The sequence below is a fragment of the Panthera uncia genome, chromosome D4, assembly GCF_023721935.1.
Source record: "Panthera uncia isolate 11264 chromosome D4, Puncia_PCG_1.0, whole genome shotgun sequence".
In the NCBI taxonomy this organism is placed as follows: Eukaryota; Metazoa; Chordata; class Mammalia; order Carnivora; family Felidae; genus Panthera; species Panthera uncia.
This window is the reverse complement of record NC_064807.1, coordinates 71,139,266-71,158,520: the sequence shown is the minus strand read 5'-3', so window position 1 is coordinate 71,158,520 and position 19,255 is coordinate 71,139,266. Positions and strand designations below refer to the sequence as shown.

The following is a 19,255-nucleotide window of genomic DNA, read 5'->3' as shown; positions in this document are numbered from 1 at the left end:
GTTTGTCCCTGGGTGGGGCGCTTTCAGCCCTGGAGATGGATTTGGTCTGCCTGCTGTGTCTCCTGCTGTGGGATATTCCCAGTTTCGGAAGTGTGCACTCAGCTAAGGAGACACCCCCCTGCATGTAATTCTGTACTTCCCGTCAGCTGATGGATGGGACCATAGGTCTGAGTCACATGTGCCCGAGACCCCCAGGTTCCTTGTGCCAGCCCGTTGCTGAGATTCCAGTAGAGTTGGTTTCAGGAGAGTAGATGAGGACAGTGGTCAAGTCTGGAGTGTGTTGTAGCATGTAAAGTTCTAGGCCAGACTTCTGCCAAGGAGGGCAGGATGGATAATGGTGAAAACTTTTTGCTTTATCTTAGCACCTCAGCCATCTGTTTCTGGACTCCAGGCACCCTCTGCTGCCTTAATGCAAGTGGCATCTCTCGATTCCCACTCAGCTGTGTCTGGAAATGCCCAGTCCTTTCAGGTAACAAGGTTTTTAAACCACATCAGTTATAAGCTGTAATTTACTAGGTTCTTGTCAGTGTCTTTTCACCTTCCTGCACAGATTGTACCGTAGCGATTCCCCCCATCAGAATTTATCACTCTCCCCCTTCCTGAACCGCCACTATCTTATCTCTAAACCAGACAAAGGATCACCTACCTTACAGCTTGTCGTAAAGCAGAAATGTGAGAACAGGCAAAGCACCCGGTACAAGGCCTGGCACATGGTAAAGGCCCAGTCAGTGTTTGTTTTCTTTCCTTTGCACATGTCTCCTTGAAGGGTGTATTCAAGTCCTCTGTGTTCTTTTCTATCTAGCAGCTGATAGGCTAACATTTTGCATTGTACTTAGCAGAACTGTTGTAGGTTGAGGGTGGAGTTATGGAGACTCTTTCTCTAGTTATCTTCCAAAAGAGATCTCCTAAAGTAAGTTTTATTCTGTTTCACAGAAGGCAGTGACAGCAGTCTGTCTCCTCTGTTGACATTTGCCAGGACAGTGGATTCTTTTTACTGCCTTGACATATTTGGTGGATAAAACATACCCCCAGTAATAAGAGGGCCTCACTTCCTTGGTGATCCATAGTGGAAGGGTGGGAGTGATGGCTGGTGAGCTAGGCCCCATTGGTGGGACAGGGTATGTCAAGAGTGAAATAAAGGCCCAACTTGCCCTCTCCCCACTGCCAAGTGGACAATTACTATCCTATAGCCTGAGTTTTTTGTTTGTTTTTTGTTAATAATGGCTGAGTAGGTAGTTTATCTATCCCTGGAAATGAGCTGGATTTCCTTAACTCAAGGAAGAATAACCATCATCATTTAAATGAAAGCTACTGTTGGGGCGCCTGGGTGGCGCAGTTGGTTAAGCGTCCGACTTCAGCCAGGTCACGATCTCGCGGTCCGTGAGTTCGAGCCCCGCGTCGGGCTCTGGGCTGACGGCTTGGAGCCTGGAGCCTGTTTCCGATTCTGTGTCTCCCTCTCTCTCTGCCCCTCCCCCGTTCATGCTCTGTCTCTATCCCAAAAATAAATAAATAAAAAAAAAAAAAAAAAAAAAATGAAAGCTACTGTTTATTGAGCATTTCCTATCTGCCAGGCCCTTAACTTACCAGCTGTTAGGAACTTTACATATATATCACTTTGTCTAGTCTACACAACCACCCTGAGTGGAGTTATTATTTTCATTTTATAGTTGAAGGGACCACAGTTCAGGAGAAAATGAAAGCTCTTGGTCACAAGAGCATCAGAATCTAGCAGGGAAGAGTCATCCTTTGGAGACTGGTGGATTTACTTTGAAATCTCAATGAATACCTGTCCTGTGACCCCAGTGGAGCCTCAGCCATGTTTCTTTAGTTTAAAAATTTTTTAGACCATCAGTAGGCCCAGTGGCTGGGAGATGAATCCCTACTTAATTAAATCATACTGCCAGAGGACTGGGGAGTGACCTGAGACACACTTCACTCACTTTCTGGGCAGGACTTTAGTGATCACGCACCACTGGATGACACAGATAACTCTCCTGCTGCAGTGCCTACCCAGTACCGAACTTGATCTACTCTGTCTCCACCCTTAACAAGGTTGCGTCTCCTTCCAGCTTAATCTCTTCTTTATGCCATCAAAGACAGATTAAGCAGAAAAGAAAGACGTGAATGTTTTATAAACTGGCCATAACTTGGCATTTTCTCAGCCCTATGCAGGTATGCAAGCCTACGCTTATCCCCACGCGTCAGCCGTCACCTCCCAGCTGCAGCCTGCGCGGCCCCTGTACCCCACACCGCTCTCTCAGTCTCCCCATTTTCAAGGTAGGGAGCGGACCCCATGGTTTCTCATCTTCTGCTCCCCTTCCCCCCGCCGCCAGCCCGTTTTCATATTCACTCCAATAGATTTCTTCCATTTTTTTTTTTTTTTTTTTTTTTAAATAGCTTTCTTGAGAGGGATGCCTGGGTGGCTCAGTGGGTTAAACGTCCTGACTTTGGCTCAGGTCATGATCTCACCGCTTGTGGGTTCAGGCCCAGCGTCGGGCTCTGTGCTGACAGCTCAGAGCCTGGAGCCTGCTTCAGATTCTGTGTCTCCCTTTCTCTCCATCCCTCCCCTACTCTCTCTCTCTCACATAAATCAAGGATTTTTTTCAGTAAAATTACAGAGTTGTGCAACCTTCTCGGCAGTCCAATTTTAGAACGTTTCCATCATCCGCAAAAAACCTGTCATGCCCACTTTCTGTTTTGTTTTTGCATTTTCTCCTGCTAGCCCTTTTACATTGCTCTGTCAGAGTGGTTCTGTAGAGTTTATAGAAAACTGTAAGGGAATAACATGTTGGGGAAAATTGTGAGAAAGCATGGTGACTGGGGGTATTCAGTATCTCAAATGGAAGCTACTTTGTTACCATTTTTAAATTATGAAAATAATAAGCTCTGATAAAAAAGTCAACACAAGAGTATAAAGTAAAAACTTCCTGATCTCCATCATTAATATCCCTGACCGTGGGAAACTGTTGTTAACAGTTACTTGGGTAACTTACAGGTATCTTTCATGCATGTACAAGTGTCTATAAAAAACTCATTGGTATAAAAAATAAAACAATAAAATGTAAATTTTGTATTAAAAAACGAAAGAAAATGAAATGTAAATTTTATGTTTAAAAACCAACACAAACTAAAACCTAAATAGCTGGAATGCTATCCTACCTTCTTATTCCGCAGCTTGTCTTAGGACAGCGGTAAGAAGAAGACAGCATATCCTACAACATAATTTATGGTCCCGGAGTGGTTAGGGTTTCATGGATGCTACTGTGTCTGGAGCCCTGACCCTTCTCCATCTGGGAAACCATCTAATCTCTTCTCCTCTGTGAAATGTTCCCTGCTTGTTAACATCCCTACCTTCTCTCCTCCCACAGACAGAACTGCGTATATGTGTCACCAAAGAGTTAATCTTTGCTTTCTCTGTGCTCCTTTTGTACCTTGTACATGGTCCATCTCTTGCACTTAAAACACTCTGTTGTAATAATCTGTTTTCATGTGAGTCTCCCCACCAGACTGTGAGCTCGCCAAGGGCAGAACCAGGTTTCATTCGTTGCTGAATCCCTGGTACCTGGTACGATGCCTGGCATGCACTTGGATGAGTGGAAAAGTAATCTGAGCTGTTAGTGCTATGGCAGACCAAAGTGGGCATCCTTGTGCCCTTGGACCAGACTGTCTCCCTCAATGCATTTTGCAGGAGCATAGCTTACTATTAGCTTTGGAGCCCTTTTCCTCTGTGTTCTCTATATCTTCTCCTGACAGTGTGAATCGCCTACAGCATTTCCCAGTATTTTTGAGATGTTAATTTCTTTCTTTCCTCTGCTGCAAGGGCTATTGCTTTTTCCTCATACAGTCTCCTCTGCTCCAGTTTCATAAGGTTCTTTTTGGCTTATGTCTGTTTAGGATCCAGTGACATGGCTTCATTTCTCATGACTGAAGCCCGGCAACATAACACTGAAATTCGAATGGCAGTCAGCAAAGTGGCTGATAAAATGGATCATCTCATGACCAAGGTGACTGAGTCAGGGTTGGGGCTGTGTTGAAAGTAGGGGAATGAACAGGGGGTGCAAATAGGGAGCAACCAAGACTACGGGTAAACTCTTCCTTGGTTTCCTGTATTCCTAGTAGTTAGTAGTTATTTTCCTAGAAGGTTAGTTTTTTTTTGGAATCCAGGTGGCAGAAGAAAGCTAGCTTATGTTCAAGACTGTCTCAGAAACTCTTCAAAAAAGTGGTCAGATCTTCGGTAAGTTTTATTTCTTCATTTAAAAATTTCTCACAAAGTCCTTCCCTCCCCCTTTTGTAGGTTGAAGAGTTACAGAAGCACAGTGCTGGCAATTCCCTGCTGCTTCCCAGCATGTCGGTTACAATGGAAACCAGCATGATTATGGGCAACATCCAACGAATTATTCAGGTGAGAGGGATCAAGAAGAGAACACAGCCTGCGGGTCTTGCCTCCTTCTCTTTCAGGATGCACTACGCTTTAAAACCTCTGCAGCACAGATAGAGAGCTTGTGATAAATGCTGCACTGAGTTGGGAAATTCTGGAAAATCCATTATGTCCTAATTTGAGTCCAAGTGCCTCATCAATATAGAGTCACAAGAAAACTTTTTTTTAGACTGTAGTTTGGAATTTTGCTTCATTTTATGTCCATGTATATGTTTAATCTATTGGGCATAGTGATTTGTATTCATCAGGTGTGGTTCGATGTTTTAAATATTATATCTGTATGGACATAAGTTCTAGTTTTTTAATCTCAAATTTTATAACAGTGTTACCTGTCAGTTCAAGCTGATTCCCTTATATTTCTGGCACTTTTCTCTTAAAAACTCAAGTTATACATCATATATTTTGAATTTAGGAAAATGAAAGATTGAAACAAGAGATCCTCGAAAAGAGTAGTCGCATAGAAGAACAGAATGACAAGATTAGTGAACTAATTGAACGAAATCAGAGGTAATGACAGGTACGGGGCACTGGCTAGGATGGACAGAGGGTTTCATTTGTAAATGCCCAAGTTAGATAAGCATGTTTGTTTAGTGTAGTTTGTGTGTACTTCTGCTATTTGTTTCCTGCCTGTCATGTGAATTACTGTTTGTTTTCTGAGAGGCATTTTGGTAGAAAGAGCACAGTAGGCTGTGATATAAGGCAAACCTGTGTTTGAATGCAAGCTCTGCTCCTCTTTTGTTGCGTGGCTTTGTGTATTTATTTATTCCTCTTGGCCATAGTTTTCTCATCTGTAAAAGTGGTGTTAATACGTAGAAAACCCTTAGGAATACTGTCAACTCTTCTCTCTTTTGTGTGGGCTGACTCTATTTCATCAAAGAGAACTTCACTGATTTCCATATAAAGCCCAAACATTGTGTAATTTTTCTAGATCCTTCTGAAGATATTAGGGGGGCTGGTCAGGGGAACATGTCACAGCATATAGCATTTCACTTAAAGAATCATTCTTCCATATTTCTCTTTTCTAAGGTCTCTTGATTCCCACTTGTGGGGGGATTTGGGGGGGATAAGGGCTTTCTTTTCTTCCTTCCTCTTTTCTCTTTCATTCCCCCTCACCATACATGCTTCCAATTCCTCTTCTCTTCATTATGCAAGGCAATACCTCCAGCCCCGGTTCTTACCTCCAAACTTGATTACTGCAGATCTAAGGAAAACAAAAGTGCTTTCAGATTGTTTTTTGAAGTGTAGTAGAGCAATGTTGTGAGCGCTGATTGTGCCCGGTATACATTCGGTGCTCGATAAATGTCTTTTCCCCTATTTCATAGGTATGTTGAGCAGAGTAACCTGATGATGGAGAAGAGGAACAACTCGCTTCAGACAGCCACAGAAAACACACAGGCAAGAGTATTGCATGCTGAACAAGAGAAGGTAAAGTAACAAGGGAGAGGAAAGCCCATGAGGATGTGTAGAGCTCAGGAGTAGTCCTGTGTACGGACTTACCGATCTACTTTTCAGCAAAAGTTTTTGCCATCATTGGGAAAAGAACTAGAAAGCATCCAACAGATTTTAGTATATCCACCATCCAGACTTCTGTTTTATAATATGCTTTGCAATGGGTTGACTCAAAAACTATCCTTGATCTTAGTAATTTAAGGTGAGGATTACATCATTTATTAGAAAACGAAATTTATTCTGTTGACACAATAGAAAATTCTTATGCCACATAACAAACACTATGGTGAAATTTAAGGTTGGTTACTTTGTTCCTTCACCTGCGTCTGCTGGAGCATTTTGAAGTACTGCTGTTTGGCTTTAGTCAGTTCAGAAGTAGGAATTTTGACTGTTCCTGGAGTAGCTATAAGCAAGACTCTAGTGGGCCTTGGGCTGGGCTGGGCTGGTTCGGAAGCTCACTCCTCCTGTCTCTGCTCTGGCAGTACTGTTTATCCGGCATGGATTCCTCCTTGTTTGGGCTACCATTCCTCAGTTGGGAGCCCTTGACCCCATTGCCTGTTACCTCAAGTTTAAGAAATGGTTTACCTTTTCTATTTGAATGTTTCTTGGAAACTTGAAAAGTTGAGTTGAATGCATTTGATAACCTTGTGGAGTTTACCCACTTCCTCATGATGAGGATTCCTTACTTACGTCTCATGTAATTTTTCATTCTTTGTGTTCTCTTAGCTATTTCTCCAGGGAAGAAATATCTCCGACCTCTTAGCCTCTGATGAGCAGTGCCTTGCCTAGCACAGCCCCATTCCATCCTGATCCCGGTCCTTCCTCACTGTTACTTTCCACACCCCTTGTTTGTTGTGGCTGACTTGTCTGGCCTGGGTCAAGGTCAGCAGCCTATGACATTGGCATCACCAAACAGTACTGGGGTCACTTCACCACTCCCATTAGCCATACTTTTTATTACTTCTCCTTCCTCTACTTTTATTTTTTCTCTCCTTTACTCTTTCTTTTCTTTTCTCTTTTCTTGTCTTTTCTTGTCTTTTCTTGTCTTTTCTTGTCTTTTCTTTTCTTTTCTTTTCTTTTCTTTTCTTTTCTTTTCTTTTCTTTTCTTTTCCTTTCTTTCTTTGTTTAATCCATAGGCCTGGCAGGGACACCCAAACATGTTTGGTCTAGCTGTTAGACCTGTTATTCAGGTCTAAAATGATTACTAGAACTTCTAGATCAGTTGTTCCCAAATGCTAGTCTGGTTGCCTCAGAACCCTTGAGATGCTTGATTAAAAAATACATTTTCTTAAACTTCATCTTGAGATTCTAATTCAGGATATCTAGCCGAAAGCCAAATCTGAACTTTTAAAAACCTCCTTTTGATTCTGATGCACAGCCAGCTAAGGACCCTGCTCTTGTTAGTGGTTTCTTTTGCGGCAATTTCTGGACGTGGCAGCTGGGCACATTTGTTTTTAGTAATTTCACCATGTGATTCTCATGCTGAGTATCAATGGGGGTGTGTGTGTGAGTTCCAATAAAATTTTATTTACAAAAACAGGCAGCAGGCCAGTTTGGCCCGTGGGTCAGGGTTTGCCAACCCCATGAGTTAGCTTATTAATCCACCCACGTGATTCGTATTGATAAACAGAAATGTCTGGCCCGGTGCCTGTAACTGGTAGATGTTCTGTCTGTAAGAGCAGAAACATTAGTAATAATAACAGTGGTAGCAGCTGCAGTATGTTAAGTACCCACCAGGTTCTAGGCACCCTGCCTGCTTCCGCACATCGGAGAGCATCTCCTGGACTAAGGATCACAGGGCTTGGTGGGCGGGTACCAAGTACCACATGCCTCACTTGGCCACTTTTATTCCAGGGAAACTTTCAAGGCTCGACTCTCCCCCGCTTGTCTTTTGCTCCACGTCTTTCTTACTTAGCAGTCGTCCCTGTGAAAATTCTCCTAAAGGGAGATAATTGAGGTCCTTTAATCCCTGGAGACAGTTCTCTGCCTTCAAACACAGCTCAGAAAATTTTGGCTGAGTGCTCAGTGGATATTTGGTAAATGGAATTAATCATTATTTTTTTTTTTTTTTTTTTCTGTGACAGGGTTAGTATTTCCACATAAAATCCTGGACTAATGCAAGAGCTGTCGGAGGTCACTTGGTTTACAGAGGATCAAACTGCGACCCAGAGAGAGTCAGAGACTTGCCTAGGGCCTCACTTCCAGTCAGCTATGTCCTTTTTCCTTTTGGAAAGGAAAATTCCCATTTTTCTTTGGTACCATTTTCCTGCCTCTAACTTGAATGCTCTTTTTTACTTGTTTTTCTGAATTCTTGGTTCTCCCTGCCTTTTCTTTCCTTTCCTATTACTCATCCCTTCACTGTTTCCTCTGCGCACACATGTGTGTTTGGGTGAAAGTATTGCTTTTCATGCTTCTAACAGGCCTTTCTAGGTAAGGCCCTGAGCTGAAAAGAACTTTTGAGTGACCTTTGACTTCGCTTGTCCTTTGGTGAGGGAGGGACCACCCATCCCACTGCCTCCCCTCCAGGGACGTACAGCCCTTCCAGTGGTCTTAGCTGCTGTGAGTCCTTTGTGAATGGCCCTCGCTCTGATATCTGTGAACTCTCGAGCCACAGACAGACATGATGCTCTGTGGGTGCTGTGTGAGCTCAGGTCCCATTAGGCCACATGTGGCAGGGCAGTGACTAAAACTTTTTTTCTACTTGGGGCAGATGAAAACCCCTCTTCTCTCTGGAAGTTCTAGATACCATTGTCCTCTGTGTTTAACAGGTAAAAACCTAAGGCTACCACACAGCAAAAATAAGTATCTTAGAGCTCACTCCAAAGGTCTCATACTGTTAGAAGAAAAAATTATTTGGGCACTTACTGAAATAGTAAGGAAGACTTTATTCAGTATTGTTGCAGAAGGAGAGAAAGATTGGGCTCCTCCAAATACAGTAAGGACAGATGGGGGATTTATAGCTAAGGAGCAGAGTGAGGGTCAGTGCCAGAAAATGACTCAGAGGAGACATCATGGTTAGGGGGATTCTTGGCTAAACTGACCTAGTAGGATTCTTGCTAATGACAGGCCAAGGACTGAGATACCAAAGGTCGAGGATGAAGAACTTGTTCAGATATCAAGGACAGGGGTTGTCTCTGAATGGACATAGCAGGACTCTTGCTAAAACTAGGCTGGGCAGGCCACAGACAGGATGGGAGGCCAAGGTCAGGGGCTCAGAGGAGTCTGACTGAAGTTTGGTCAAGGAGAGAGTCTTTGTCAGGGGGTTCTCAATACTCATTCATAGCCTGTTTCTTTTTATTTTAGATACACTTTTAATTTGCTTTATTTCCCCCACTTTTAGGAGAGCCAGAATATCAGATTTTATTTTATTTTATTTTATTTTATTTTATTTTATTTTATTTCATTTTATTTTTTAAACTTTTAAAAATGTTTTATTTATTTTTGAGAGAGAAAGAGAGAGAGAGGGAGACAGAGCATGAGCAGGGGAGGGGCAGAGAGAGAGGGAGACACAGAATCCGAAACTGAGCTGTCACCACAGAGCCTGATGTGGGGCTTGAACCCACAAACCGTGAGATCATGACCTGAGCTGACGTCAGACGCTTAACCAACTGACCCACCCAGGTGCCCCCAGAATATCAGGTTTTAAACGTAAGCTAGAAGGGCGCCTGGGTGGCTCAGTCGGTTAAGCGGCCAACTTTGGCTCAGGTCATGATTTTGCGGTCCGTGAGTTCGAGCCCCGCGTCGGGCTCTGTGCTGACAGCTCAGAGCCTGGAGCCTGTTTCAGATTCTGTGTCTCCCTCTCTCTGACCCTCCCCTGTTCATGCTCTGTCTCTCCCTGTCTCAAAAATAAATAAAATGTTAAAAAAAATTTTTTTAAACATAAGCTAGAAAACCAGTAAAGGCTTTGGAAAGCTTAAATCTGCAGGGGTGCAGTGAATACCATAAGAAGGGACAAGTGACAGTAAGAAAGTAAACAACTATAAATGTACAAGTAGATAGTACAGGAGGAGGAACGGGAGTAGCAGCGTAATAGTATAGGAGAGATGGTCCAACCACATCAATACTTCACTGTCCAAAATCAAGACTGGTCACCAGCCGAGCAACTGTTCACTGCCTTTCCTGTTATCTCATTTTTCCTCACTTTTATGGGAGCACATCAGTTCAGGTGACCAGACTGTGGTATTTGTCACTTGTTTACCATTCTGTTCCGTTGACCGTCCTCTTAATCATCACGCGTACTGCATAGACTATCATTAGAGGGCTCTCCAGGGTAATCACTGTGGTTTCGCCAGATGTTACTCGAGCACGCACACGTAGCTTCCCTTAGGCCAATCCAGGGCACCGTTTGCAATACGTTCAGCCCTCAGAAAAACTGAAACGTTTCCTTCTTTTGTTAGCTCTGTTCTTCCAAGAACCCCCAGCACAGTTGCTCTCATGTGGTTGAGCTTTCCATCGTAATACTGCCAGTGGTCAGGACCTCTAGGGAGAAGCTGCAAACTCACAAGTTGACGGTGTTGAAGGCGTTCAGTTTAAATTTTAAAAGATCCTTTTCTTATTAAAAAAAAAAAAAAAAAAACCATACGTGTTTATCCTAGGAAAGTTAGAAAACGGGCAGGGATACCATTTCTCACGTATCAGATTGGTAACATTTAATAGTAGGCTGTGGCTCTGTCCCCGACGTCTTCTCTCATACCCCGTTCTTGATAGTTGCATGCAGGATAGATGTATCACAATTTGCTTCATCAAGCCCATTTCCCAGCAGTTTATTTTTCCACTCTTTTGCAACTGGAAACAATCGGCAGTGAAGATCTCGTGGCAAAATTTTTGTAATTTCGCTGAATGCTTCCTAAGGACGGATTTCCGCAAGGGAATTCGTGGACCAGAGACGCATATTGAAGGCTTGATTTCGGTTTAATGCATGTTAAGGGTCAGCTCCCTTCCTGCCAGTTCAGTCAGCAGAGTGTGTGCGGTTGGGTCCTCGCTTGGAGGCAAGGGACAGCTGTGTTTGAAGTGGCGTCATACTTTGTTACTATTCAGGCCAAGGTGACAGAAGAGTTAACGGCAGCCACCGCTCAAGCCTCTCGTCTGCAGCTGAAGGTGACCGCTCACCAGAAGAAGGAAGCGGAGCTGCAGATGCAGCTGACAGAGAGCTTGAAGGAGACAGACCTCCTCAAGGGCCGGCTCGTCAAACTGCAGGCAGAGCTCTCAGGTGCGTCCTTGGTGGAGGGGCTGCGACGTTTGCCGTTTAAACTTCAGGAATGAAAGTGTGGGGCCCCCGGGTGGCTCATTCAGAACAGCACGTGACTCTTGATCTCAGGGTCGTGAGTTCAAGCCTCACGCTGGGGGTAGAGTTTACTTAATAAATAATATAACAATTATTATTATTATTATTATTATTATTATAAAAAGGAATTTAACCGTGTCCTTCCTCCCCATCCATTTGTCATGACGCTCATGAACTTTGCTTGGGAGGGACTGAGGCAAAAATGAAAGTAGGCCTGTATCAACCTACACAGTTGCTTGACATAAAGGACAACTAAAGAATGGACTACCCGTCTGGATGGACCAGCCGCCACTCTTCTACTTTGTTTGGGCCAGTGTTGCCTTCAGTGCCTTTGAGTTAACGGGTTCCTCTAACTCGTGACTCATTGGAAGTTTAAGGAAGAAATGCTTCCTGTGGCGGTTGCCTTCTTTTTAGAGGGTGGACTCCAGCCCTTCAGTCTGGCTCTCCAGCTTGGCCTACTTCCTCTTATGTTGCTCAGTTCATCTTGGCTCTGGACATCCTAACCAGCCTGCTGCAGCTTCAGCCCATCCTGTGGTTCTTGTCTTGTTTTTCCTCCATGCTCTTCCCTGGACTTGGTGTGTCTGCTGTCACCAATGTTTGCCTCTAATTCTCCAGAATTCATTCTTCAGAAACTTTCTTGGTTTTTTTTCCTACAACATTTGATTTCCTTTAAAATCCTTTACCTCTAAGTACGTTATTCTGACATTATCAGAGTTAGCCTTAGATCAGCACGATTTACATGTCCGTGTTCCCTCCTAGGATACAAGCCTCTGGAGGACAAGGATGGTGTCTTGCTCATCTTCGCTAAGTCCTTTTCTCCAAGTTAGTGTTAGTTCAATGCCTGGCACAAAGGTGCTGCTCAAGACACGGGGCCTTGAATAGAAGATTTGGGAAGCCCAGAGTGCTTCATGCACCCGATTCATGCACCTCGGTGTATAGGAACAAATGTGAAAGGCACAGATGGGACCGGGGGTGGGGCATAGCTGGAGCAGCAGCAGAACTGGGAAGACGCAAAGTTTGCTTGCCTGAAAAGAGCTAAAAACACTGATGTCAGTCATTAGAGTGATACCTTGAAGATATACCCTTTCCCTTTTAGAGTGTCCCCCGGGTGCACCTGAGGGACAGTCTTAGATTTGAATGTTGTACAGATGTCTTCTTTTCTGCTTTGGTGATGCCCTAGGACGATTACTTCTAAAGCGCCATAAGGGTCTCAAAAGTTTTCCCAACAAATGTAACTTTGAGGTGTTACCTTTTTAAGAAATATTACAAATAGCTTTATTTGAGCATTTATTTGATATTTTATGTTTTATTATTTTTTTTAAAGAGAGAGATAGTGTGAGCTGGTCGGGAGGGTGGGGGGGGGGGAGAGAGAGAGAGAGAGAGAGAGAGAGAGAGAGAGAGAGAATGAATCTTAAGCAGGTTCCACACTTAGCACAGAACCCAACACAAGGCTCCATCCATGACCCTAGGATAATGACCTGAGCTGAAATCAAGAGACTGAATGAGCCACCCAGCCGCCCCTGTTTGATTTTTTTTTTTTTATGTTTATTTATTTTTGAAAGAGAGAGAGAGGCAGTCTGCAAGTGGGTGAGGGGCAGAGAGAGAGGGAGACAACAGAATCCAGATGGAAGCAGGCTCCAGGCTCTGGGCGGTCAGCACAGAGTCTGATATGGGGCTCAAACCCATCAACTGTGAGGTCATGACCTGAGCCAAAATCGATCGCTTAACTGACTGAGCCACCCAGGTACCCCCCTGTTTGGTGCTTTAAAAGCAAACTCTTGGTAGAATGTCCCAACTACCAAGAAGGTTGGGAGTATCTTACCGGGCGGTGAGACAGGGCCTGGACTAAAGCTAAATAAAGATCAGTGTGTGGAGCCGATGACTGAAAGAGGATTGTGGCAGTGATACATGTCGCCAGTGGTTTCGGACTGCTTCAAATGTTTCCTTTCAATTTTGTAGAGAAGGTGACACACACAGAGAAATGAGCATGGGTCGGTGAGGGTGTTGGTTCGTGACCTGATACACCTTTTGCTGGTCAGTGAGTTGGTGCCAAAGGGAGTGAGAGGAAGGCGCTCACGTGGTTGAATTGGGAGACCTTGGGGTGCGGTTTGGAGGAGCGGCTGGGATGCCCCTGGTTGTGCGGCTAGTAGTCTCTTTGTCGTTATATCCCAGAGCTCCAGGAAACCTCTGAGCAAGCACAGTCCAAATTCAAAAGTGAAAAGCAAAGCCGGAGACAACTGGAGCTCAAGGTGACCTCCCTGGAGGAGGAGCTGGCAGATCTTCGAGCTGAGAAGGATTCTCTGGAAAAGGTGAGTTCTACAACTAAAGTTTCTCTGTTGGACCCAGGTGGCCAGGATCAGCTTTTAAATTTTTTTTTTTTTTAACGTTTATTTATTTTTGAGACAGGGAGAGACAGAGCATGAACAGGGGAGGGTCAGAGAGAGGGAGACACAGAATATGAAGCAGGCTCCAGGCTCTGAGCTGTCAGCACAGAGCCCGACGCGGGGCTAGAACTCACGGACCGCAAGATCATGACCTGAGCCGAAGTTGGCCGCCTAACCGACTGAGCCACCCAGGCGCCCCAGGATCAGCTTTTAATAAACATTTTTATTTTCCTTTAAATGTTAACAGTAGCATGTGTTCATTGTAACAAATACAAATAAGACAGAAAAGTATAAAATCAAAAATAAAATTTATCTTGTTTTCCTCTCCAATCTCAAGCGTTAGAGGTAACAACTGTAAACAACGCATGATTATCCGTGCAGGTTGTTTTCTGTGTGTATAAAACATATGTACACCTGCACTTACGCATACATATATGTACACGGATCATTTTTTAACGATAAGATAATTATGCTTAATGCTTTTTTTTTTTTTTTTTTTTAACATCCTGGACATTGTACTACTAAGAATGAGAACTTTCTCATTCTATTTAACTACAGCATAGTAGTCTAGTCTACTGTGAGGTTATACCATAATTTATTTATTCATCTGTTGATGGATATTTATATTTCTGTTTTTTCACAATTTCAGGCATTGCTGCTGTAGACATCCTTGTATTATATATTTATTTTTTGTGAATTTATTTGAGCATTTCCATAACCTTGATTGCTTGAATTAGAATTGCTAGATCACAGGAAATGCTACACATCTAAAGTTTTAAAATGCACATTGCCAGATTATTTTCAAAGAAGGGTATGCTGGCTTACATTTCCAGCATTGTGGAAGCCCGTTTCTCTATATTCTTTCCACCTCGGCTTATGTCAGTTTTTCTAATATTCATAGTCTGATAGGTGCGGTATGCTGTCTTGTTTTAACATGTATTTTTGTTAGTAGTAAAGCTTTCGTATATTTAATACCTATTTGTATTTCTTCTGTAAATTTTCTTTTTAATGTCCTTTGCTCTCTTTTCCTGTTGTAATATTAGTTTGATTTATAAACATTACTGAGGGTGTTCATCCTTTGTCACTCAGAGATGTTACAAATATTATTTAGTATTTGTAGTATCTTTTGTTGTGTTAAAATTTTAAGGTCAGCCTAAACTAGCCCCATTGAACAAAATGGGAACATTCCTGGTTTTTTCCTCTGTTCTGGAACAGTTTAAATATGAAAAGAACAAACTGTTTCTGACATTTCTATAAAACTCTTTAGTAAGGGCTTTGTGGCCTGGTTCCTTTTTAGGGGATAAATCTTGGTTTTCATTTTCAGTTTCTTCTGATTTTATCAGTTTTTTTTTTTTTAACCTAATTCCTTCTGATTTTTGGGGGGGCTGTTTTAGTTTTTCATTGTTACAGATACCACTACAGTGACCACCCTTGTAACACAGTTTTTGTGGGCATGATTTATTGCTTCCTTAAGATAAATGGTAATTTGTGAGATTCCTGGGTGTGTATATTTTGAAATTCCTTTCACAGGACTGCTAAATTGCCATCCAAAGAGAGAATACCTATTTATTTTCCTACTAGCAGGTATGAAAGTGTCCACTTCCCTATGCTCTTACACTGTTAAGATATTTACCATCTCTTAATAGAATTGTAGATAAAACCATTCTTGTTTTCCTTTCTTCTTGTCACAATTTTTCTCGTCCAGTAGCTGAGAATGTTAAATATAGAAGGAAAATTAAATTTAACGTTGAATTGTTTCCGGAAGGACCCAGCAGGGTCCAAAGCTACCACCAATATCACCACCTTCTGCATTGATCCTTGGTCAAACAGCCAGAGCTGACGATGGTTCTCTTATTCCTAAGAACCTCTCTGAAAGGAAAAAGAAGTCTGCTCAAGAGCGCTGTCGGGCCGAGGAGGAGATCGATGAAATCCGTAAGTCCTACCAGGAGGAACTGGACAAGCTTCGGCAGCTCTTGAAAAAGGCTCGGGTGTCCACAGACCAAGCAGCTGCAGAGCAGGTAACGGGAAAGTGACGCACTTGGAAATAGGCCTTCAGGTACATGATCATCCTTGGAAAAAAGGGATTTACTTGGGTAAATCAGGCGGGGAAGCCCGGGAGAGTGGCAGGGCACACCTGGATCTCTAGTCCATTTGACAGAGACCTTTCTCCTTGTAAGTTCATAAATTCATATTTGTGCGTCTAACTGTTGAGTGAATTGGTGCCCTCAGTTTGGTCACCTCTGGGAACTTTGACAAAACTGTTTCTTCTGAACCTGTAAGGTTTAGGGCCCAGATTCTGAAAAGTGTGATCACGTCACGGTCCTGTCCTCTCGCAACCTTGCTGGGCAGTCACACCTTTATCTGGTTGGAGTAGTTTTTAGACTCCCGACAGCCAATGACATCTGCGTCCCTACGTTTACAAAGTACATTTACTTTGAAAGTAATCAAGGTCTTTCAAATAGTTGTGTTCCTATGAAGTCTGGGCTGTTAGCTTATTCTTTTTGCCTAATGAAAGATGGGCTTCCCTAGCTGTGACGGCTCTCGCCCGGGATGCGGTCATTCCATTCTCTTGGCAGCTGTCTCTCGTACAGGCTGAGCTGCAGACCCAGTGGGAAGCAAAATGTGAACACCTGTTGGCCTCTGCCAAGGATGAACACCTGCTGCAGTACCAGGAAGTGTGTGCGCAGAGAGACGCCAGCCAGCAGGAGCTGCTCCGCCTTCAGGAAAAGGTAGGTGTTTCTCCTGGGCCAGACAGCTTAGCACGGTTAATGTGACGTGAACACGTGGAGTCTCGTAAATTCTTTTGAACCTAAAAGATGTTACCAGCTCGAAAACCAAAACCAAACCACACTTGCTCAATTCTCCGGTCTGTCAGTAGTCTTACTGATTTGGGATGACAGGTCTGTGACCTCGAGAGAGAAAAGGCAGCACTGGTGTTCTGGAAGGTGTTTAATTCCATTATTTGGTCATTTATGATGCAAATCTTTATTGAGTGCCAGTTGGACTCCAACTGGCATACCGTTAGGGATACCGTTAGGGAAAGGGCTTACAAAGGACTCTGCCCTCGAGAACCTCACAGTCAAGAAAGGGAGACAGACACAGATCAGCACTGAGTGCTGTGAGGCGCAGAAGAGGAAGTGCCTAAGGGAGCAGAGCCAAGAAGGACAAGTGGCCTCGGGAAGGTGAAGAAGGCGGCAGAACACCCTGGGCGGAAGCACACAGATGGGATGGGGCGTGGGTATGGTAGACTCATTGGCATGAAAATGACAGAGCTAGAAGATGGGTAGGGTCTTGGTATGAAAGTCCCCACGTCTGGAGGTCACTGTCCACCCTTACAGTATCTAGTTGAAAATCTTGGACCCACAGGTGATGAAGGCAGTCTTGCAGGTGAATAGGCTGCTTCTAATGACTGGTGTTTATATGTCTGTGTCCCTGGACTTACATCCCCCCTTTTCTCATCATGCTTTTGACCTGGTTAGAACAGTGCGAGTGGCCTTACTGGGGAAGCAGAGACAAAATTGTGAGTTGAGGCTGAGTGATGAGGAAATAGAATGCCCTGAGTCAGCAGGCCTGGGGTGGGCGGGGCGTATGGACACCAGCAGACCTTCCTGAGGTTAACACTGATGCTTAGGATTGTTCTGGTCCTCCTGGGTGTCCTGACTTGGATCTGGCAGTGCAGGCTCCCGAGGCCATGGCCACGGTCTGGTTGTTTTGCAGTGTCTAGCCCTCCAGGCCCAGGTCACAGCCCTGACAGAGCAAAATGAACAGCACACCAAAGACCTGGAGAACAAGTCCCACATGTCTGGGGTTGCAGCTGCTGCCACTGACCCCTCAGAGAAGGTGAGTATTTCGAAGAAGCAGCCCAGGTCGTATCAGGGGATTGATGAGCGTAGCAGGCATTCAGAAAGAATGTGGCCAATGTGTTGTGTTGATAGCTTTATTTTCTGCCTTTAGTGATAGACCACCTGTTTGACTTAAGTAAAAATTAACCCCTTGGAGCCCGTCACTTTGGTGGCAAAGCCCAGAGGGCCCTATCCTGAGGTTTTGACAGATAAGGGAAGTGCCTCTAATTCACAAGAGTGAGGAGCGTGCCCAGCATCTGGTACCACTAATCCTCATAGCCCACGGCAGCTCCGGTGGTGACCATGGTGGGAAGAAGCAGCAATAAATGCTATTTAAGCAGCTGTGGGCACACGTGTCACAGCTCGCCTGTCCCTGGTAGCCCTTCCATCCAACACGGTTCCTTATTTAACATCGTCCTCCACAGTGACAGCCTTCGGCGTCTCAGTTCGTGACCAGCTGTGTTGTCTGATCGGTTCCAGGAGGCTTCATTTCAGCCCTCCAAACGCCTCTCTAGAGCTGACACGCGTCCCTTTATCACTCCATTCTGGCAGCATACAAGTTTTGTTTCGCTCTCCTCATGTCTTCACACAGGTCAAGAAGATCATGAACCAGGTGTTCCAGTCCTTACGGGGAGAGTTCGAGCTGGAGGAATCTTACAATGGCAGGGCTGTTCTGGGGACCATCATGAATACCATCAAGGTGTGGCCGGCTGTTGATTGTTTCACTGAAGCGGGTATCTTGTTGCTTAAGTACCTTCCAAGGGATCATAAATTTCAAAGGTATTCCAGACTGTTCATCAATAATTAGGATAATTGGAGTGACTTTTATCTGGATACATAAGGGCAGCCTCCTGTGAGAGGAAGAGGCAAAGTCAGTTGAGCTGCATGAGTAGTTGTGTAAACAGGGACCAGGGACGGAAGTGATAGGAATGCCCGCTGTTTTCCTCTTAGCGGTCCTCTCCTCCTCCTTGGCTTTTGAACAGATGGTGACTCTTCAGCTGTTAAACCAACACGAGCAAGACAGGGGACAGAGCAGCAGTGAAGAAGAGGAGGAGGAGAAAGAAGAGCGGCCTCGGCAACCTTCATTCTCAGGCAGTGCTGGACCGCCTCCAGCGCCCCTGAGCAGGGAGATGCAGGGGTCCCCCTCACTGTCACCGGAGCAGGCAGTCCAGGAGGCTGTCCCCCCGCCTCCTCGGGTCCTCCCCACTCCCCAGGAAGAGGTACAGGGAAGGGAAGGGGAGCCCTCAGAAGCAGAGGCGCTCTCAGAGATAGAAGAGGGGTCCCTCTCACCTGAACTGACTTGTGGCCCCTCCCAGAGAGCTCTGGGGCCTCCGACTTCCGTTCCCCCTATGCCTCCGGGCCCTGTACTTGTGGACTCTGAGTGCGAGGAGACACTTGCCAGCCCATTGGAAAATCCCTGTGTTGAGGAGCCAGAAAGCACTGCGAGACTGTCCCTGACTTCACACCTCTTGAAGGGGGACCCACTAGCCTCGGGGTCCGAAAGTCCAGGAGAAGAGCCTCAGCCTCCAGAGCTCAAGAAAGACGAGGATGTCGCTAGCTCCGCTGTTCCCTATAGGGAGCCAGGGGGCGCAGAGGCGGGTTCTCCAGCTGTTGGAGCAGCAGGCGGACCCAACCACTGTTCTCAGCACACCAGGTATGTCTGCCTCAGCAGGGTTTCCAGAACAAGGCGGCTGCATGTGGAGGTTGCCGCTGGTTTTTCTAGGGCTGATAACGCATCCTCAGAGGTGGACTGTCTGATTCACTTATTCATTCAGTCATGTAATGTGAGAGGCTCTGTGGTTGGCACTGTGATAGGGTGGTAGGCAAGGCAGATTTGGTTCTTGAGTTAAGGAGCTTA

General features: G+C 44.8%; 1 protein-coding gene across 4 annotated transcripts in view; it reads left to right on the top strand.

The window, feature by feature from the left end:
• Positions 1–19,255, top strand: part of FKBP15 (FKBP prolyl isomerase family member 15) — a 58,531-nt gene that overhangs the window by 34,336 nt on the left and 4,940 nt on the right. For 3 of the 4 annotated variants that reach the window (XM_049636031.1, XM_049636019.1, XM_049636040.1), the window contains 13 exons: positions 363–469; positions 2,163–2,277; positions 3,895–4,004; positions 4,295–4,402; positions 4,851–4,945; positions 5,761–5,863; positions 10,925–11,096; positions 13,344–13,480; positions 15,418–15,573; positions 16,132–16,284; positions 17,273–17,395; positions 17,990–18,097; positions 18,381–19,051. In XM_049636031.1, coding sequence (XP_049491988.1) covers positions 363–469; positions 2,163–2,277; positions 3,895–4,004; positions 4,295–4,402; positions 4,851–4,945; positions 5,761–5,863; positions 10,925–11,096; positions 13,344–13,480; positions 15,418–15,573; positions 16,132–16,284; positions 17,273–17,395; positions 17,990–18,097; positions 18,381–19,051 — 2,158 coding nt within the window. The remainder of the gene's footprint in view (positions 1–362; positions 470–2,162; positions 2,278–3,894; positions 4,005–4,294; positions 4,403–4,850; positions 4,946–5,760; positions 5,864–10,924; positions 11,097–13,343; positions 13,481–15,417; positions 15,574–16,131; positions 16,285–17,272; positions 17,396–17,989; positions 18,098–18,380; positions 19,052–19,255) is intronic. The other variant, XM_049636026.1, reaches the window with a different exon arrangement.